Source organism: Morone saxatilis, unplaced genomic scaffold (genome assembly GCF_004916995.1).
Source record: "Morone saxatilis isolate NCDOM2014 unplaced genomic scaffold, NCSU_SB_2.0 Contig1, whole genome shotgun sequence".
In the NCBI taxonomy this organism is placed as follows: Eukaryota; Metazoa; Chordata; class Actinopteri; family Moronidae; genus Morone; species Morone saxatilis.
The window spans coordinates 11,729,621-11,734,915 of NW_023339651.1; the positions used below are offsets into that span (position 1 = coordinate 11,729,621).

Sequence of the window (5,295 nt, forward strand, 5' to 3'; positions counted from 1 at the left end):
TGTGTGTGTGTGTGTGTGAGAGAGAAGAGAGAGAGAGAGTGTGTGTGTGTGTGTGTGTGTGTGAGAGTGTGTGAGTGTGTGTGTGAGTGTGTGAAGTCAGGTTAATGTAATCTTTACAATCAGTTGATCCAAACATAAAATCTCTCTGTGTTGTCAACATTACGACTGAAAAGTTGTCAAATCATCTTAAATCCTGTGAAGGTGTTCAGTCAGTGCTGTACCTAAATGACTGACCTTTTGTCAAGTGGGGCTCCTGGGGGCCGGGGGCCCGGGGCTCTGACAGTGAGAGGGCACTCTTCTGTGGAGTTTAATGTCTTACACATACAAAGAGTTTTGTCTGATATAATGCATAATGGTGTCATTGCTTTGAACTTCGGTTTGATTTGCAAAGTTGTGATCAATAAGGGAAAATATTCATAATAATATTGTGATAATGATTTCGACAATATCAACCAGCCCAAATTGTATTAATTCACAAAACAGGCCAAATGTGTCAATAGTGTACTGATATACTGTACATGCTGATGTGACTGTAGTTGTAGAAAACAAGCAGTACTTTATGTCCTTGGCATTGCGGACCTTTAAGATTATGTCACTGACTACCTCTCACTTTGCTATTTTTTATTCTTTACAGAAAAATGTCAACTAAGGAGGGTGGAGAATGTAAAAATGGTCAACCTGTGGCCATGTCCCCTGAAAGAATGGCCACTGACAAAAGCAGAGAGAACCAGAACCAGCGTGGCGTTGAGGCAACGGAAGGCACCGCAGACACCAGCACAATAGCAAAAAACTTGGCTTTGCTAAAAGCGCACTCTCTGGACGTGAAGTTCGACGTCGGAGAGGAGTATGATGTTATAGAAACCATAGGCACAGGGGCCTATGGCGTTGTTTCATCTGCCAGGAGACGGGACAATGGTATTTGATGAAATAATAACACATAACTCATTCTGTGTGTACTCCAATGCTTAACAAATAAATATGGAAATTAATTGTCAGTTAACATTGTCATTTAAACTCAGTTTAACATCTTTTTCATTGGGGCTTATTTAAATTTCACAGGCCAACAGGTGGCGATAAAGAAGATCTCCAATGCATTTGAGGTGGTGACAAACGCCAAACGCACCTTGCGAGAGCTGAAGATTCTCAAGCACTTCAAACATGACAACATTATCGCCATCAAAGACATCCTGCAGCCTAACCTTCCTCACTCTGCCTTCAAGTCTGTGTATGTACTTTTTATTTTCATTGCAACTTTGGTGAAAAACAACAAATTCACAAGGTTACTCCTCTGACAAGAAAGGTATATAGAACTCTGTAAGTTTATTGATAAAGTAAATATCTTTACAATAATTTCACATAAGTTGCATTTTTAACTTTAGTCAATTAATTTACACACGTCTAAACATTCCATCGAGTCACATGTTGTCACTGGGTAACAATTTTCACATACATATATATAAAAATATTTGACTAGTTGTGTTTTTCACCCATCACAAGCATTCAGTTTTATTTATTAATAATAAGAACCTACTGAAAATGTTGACTTTTGAAAACTAGGCATTTTGGGAATTGAAAACATGGCCAATTACAAAGGTGACTAAAACAAATCCCTAAAATATTAGTTTATATATCAGTGGCAATTGTTTTTGTGCCTGCGAGACATAATCTTTAAGTTGTAGATATTTATGAAGATATACTTTATGGCTCAATAGATGTTACACACACATCTCACTTTCCCATTCCCCATGTGTGCAGGTATGTGGTGCTGGACCTCATGGAGAGTGACTTGCACCAGATCATACACTCCGCCCAGACACTCACCTCAGAGCACACCCGCTACTTTCTGTACCAGCTCCTCCGTGGCCTTAAGTACGTGCACTCTGCCAACGTCATCCACCGTGACCTCAAACCCTCCAACCTGCTGGTGAACGAGAACTGTGAGTTAAAAATTGGTGACTTCGGCATGGCGAGGGGTCTAAGTTCACACCCTGAGGAATCCCATTCCTTCATGACTGAATATGTGGCGACTCGATGGTACCGTGCTCCTGAACTCCTGCTGTCTCTGAATCACTATAGTTTGGCCATTGACTTGTGGTCTGTTGGCTGCATCTTTGCCGAGATGTTGGGCCGTAAGCAGCTTTTTCCTGGGAAGCACTACGTCCACCAGCTCCAGCTCATTTTGTCTGTGTTAGGCACGCCTCCTGAGGGGTTGATTGGTGCTATTAGGGCTGACCGAGTACGCTCCTATGTTCAGAGTCTTCCGTCACGGTCTGCTGTGCCTTTGGCTAAACTTTACCCACAAGCTGAACCAGAGGCTGTGGACCTGCTGGCGGCCATGTTGCGCTTTGACCCTCGTGAGAGAATCAGTGTGACGCAAGCGCTAGAGCATCCTTACCTGGCCAAGTACCACGACGCAGACGATGAGCCAATTTGCGTGCCAGCTTTTGACTTTGAATTTGACAAGCTTCCAATGAACAAGGAACAAATTAAAGAGGCGATTCTGATGGAGATCCAGGACTTTCATCAAAATAAACAGACCTGCCGTCAAAGACTGCAGTTCAGGCCCTTGGCGAGGGCGAACGGTAGAGCTGCAGCACAAAGCAGTCACCAGTGTAATGCTCAGCCCTCAACTGTTAACCTGAGTAAGTCAACACTGGTTCCAATGGCACAACACCCACAAGCAGCACAAGTGAAATCTCAGCAGCAACAAGACAACACACCAGCAGAAGTGAACCACACATTTACAAATCAGATGCAAACCTTTAATAAGCCTGCATCCCTTTTAGAAGTTGTCCCGCCTCACGTGACCCATAATTTGTCTCTGCTCTCTAAAAGCGAAAGCGGACCAGTTGATGTGGACATGCCAAGTGCCAACTCGGACAGCGGTCAGCCAGAGACTATAGATTTAACGACACCAGTGTCTAGTCAGGACACTCAATCAGAAACTATGAGAGACAGTGAGATACAAGAGCAGCTAACCAGCAGTCAGAATCCTCTGACTCAGTCCACCGAGAGCCAGTCCATGACCCAGGCTCCCACCTCCATTCCTGCAACGCCAGCACAGACCATGACACCCCTACCCACCACTGTGCCTTCCCTTTCTCTCTCTGTGGCACAGGCCCAGTCACTGTCTCAGTCCCTTTCACAGTCCCTGTCCAAGAATGCCAGGCCTCCTCCAGGTGCAGCAGAAGGAACCAGGAAAGAAGGCGCTATTTCAGAGGATACTAAAGCGGCACTTAAAGCAGCTTTGTTGAAATCAGCTCTCAGAAATAAAGCCAGGGGTGGTGAGTTTATTGTTTTCCATATCTACTTATATCACTGACATGTCTTTCTTTAGACCACCGATGTCTGAATTTGATATCTTCATTGCAGATGGAGGGACTTCCGCTCTGGGCATTGATGCTGGTGCAGGAGGAGGTGTACCATCCTCGCTGTCTTCTGTTCCAGAGTCGCGTCGGCCTGTCACAGCACAGGAGCGTCAACGAGAAAGAGAGGAGAAACGAAGGAAGAGGCAGGAACGGGCAAGAGAGAAGGAGAGGAAAATGAAGGAAAAGGAGAGAAGAGAGGGAAAGCAGGGGGACTTGCTGGGTGGGGTTCTGCTGAGTGACAACGACAAAAGCCTTTTGCAGCGTTGGACAAAGATGATGGACAGACGCAATGAGAAAACTCAGATTCCTAATAACGATGGAGCAAATAATAAGGACTGCAATGTGAACTCACACCGGGGCGTAGCCATCGGTGAGAACGCTCAAGGAGCACTGAACAATAAAACAGAGAAGGAGGCAAGTAAGATTCAGTCTCACGAACAGTTAATCTCTCAAGTTAAACCTAACCAGCAGGGCATTTTCCAGCCTCCCAGCACCCAGCAACCTCCGTTACTTTTCTCAATGAGCCAGAGGAAGCCTCCAGCGGATATAGTTGTTGCTGTAAGTGGAGGGATAGATATAATGACTGTCACTGGTGGCTTTGTTAAGAACAACACGCTCAAACCTCACAGCGAGAGCAATGGGCAAAGTGGTTTCAACTGTTTGGGCAACTGGAGCGGGCAGCAACTAGAGACGAGGCCACAGCAACAACCACAACCAAACAGGAAACTGCAACCTCCACCTTCGAGCTTTCTTCAGCCCCAGCTCCAACCTCAAACCCAGCCTGATCCTCAGCCTCAGGCGCAGCTGCTTCCTCTTGAGAGTTTTTTGAATAAAGCTCCGACTCTAACCACCAGAGAGACAAATGGGAACGTGGATATCGGAGGTCAAAATAACCTCAACTCCCACCCTAACCCTTCAACTGCAAGCGCTGGTCCGATGGAGAAGCTGTGTCCCTCTGTAGGAGAGAAATCCGGGCCACAGACCACAAATCCTCTGTGCGGGGCTTTAGGGGTCCCCTCACAGCCTCATCCCAGCTTAGGATTCACAGATACTGGACAGCAAGGGCCCTCCATTGCCCCTGACATCCATACAGTGACACTGCAGCTCTCTAAGTCCCAGGTGTGTCTCAGGTTTCTTCTGCTGCGTTGTGCCTTCCTTGTTAAAGATTTTATTGCTTTTTGCAGGTAGCATTTTACCTTAGAGAAGCTGTATCTATTTACATAACACTAATGTTGCTTCCATTATAGGAACTATACAGAAACATTATTTTTTTGTACATATAGCTTTATATGTACAAAAAAAATACTAAAAATAATCCTAAATGTCAAATTATTCTGTTTGCCTTGAACTGATCTTAAGGATACAAAGTTCAGTTGACCCAATGTTTCCCTTTTCTCGTGTCAGGTAGAGGACGTTTTACCTCCCGTGTTCTCAGTCACCCCTAAAGGCAGTGGTGCTGGGTATGGCGTGGGCTTTGACCTGGATGACCTTCTGAACCAGTCTCTCACAGACCTGCAACATTGTGACCGGGACAGGTAAGGTTTAATACAATGTAAGCTTTGTTTCTAACACAGCTTCCTTAACCAAAACCAGTATCAGCATCTGTTTTACACATTTATATGAGACTATTATCTGCAGCTGTGTATATCAGGTAGTTGTTGTTTAGGCTTACATGGCTCTGAGAATTTTATTTGACCTTGTATAATTGTCTGTACTTCACACTACAGTCATTCATTTGTGATGTTTTCATGTCAGATTCATCATGATGGATGCAGCACAACAAGTGAACTCAACGGATAGGTTCACACATTTATTTATTTAATTTTTTCAATTATTCTTCTTGTACATAATGGCAGCATGGTGATCCTTTCTTAAAGCTATTCTAATGCTATAAGTAATGGACAAAATCTACAGCTCTAAAGTTGAA

The 5,295-nt window shown here is 44.4% G+C and overlaps 2 protein-coding genes across 2 annotated transcripts in view; one reads left to right on the plus strand and one right to left on the minus strand.

Annotated features, from left to right (window-relative positions):
- The window catches only part of LOC118330513 (transmembrane protease serine 9-like), a 24,745-nt gene that overhangs the window by 13,145 nt on the left and 6,305 nt on the right, over positions 1-5,295 (minus strand). The window lies entirely within an intron of this gene.
- Positions 1-5,295, plus strand: part of mapk7 (mitogen-activated protein kinase 7) — an 8,150-nt gene that overhangs the window by 603 nt on the left and 2,252 nt on the right. Inside the window, exons 2-6 of the mRNA XM_035665068.1 lie at positions 635-915; positions 1,060-1,225; positions 1,756-3,284; positions 3,373-4,487; positions 4,773-4,903. Of these exons, the coding sequence (XP_035520961.1) occupies positions 639-915; positions 1,060-1,225; positions 1,756-3,284; positions 3,373-4,487; positions 4,773-4,903 (3,218 nt within the window). The 5' untranslated portion in view covers positions 635-638. The remainder of the gene's footprint in view (positions 1-634; positions 916-1,059; positions 1,226-1,755; positions 3,285-3,372; positions 4,488-4,772; positions 4,904-5,295) is intronic.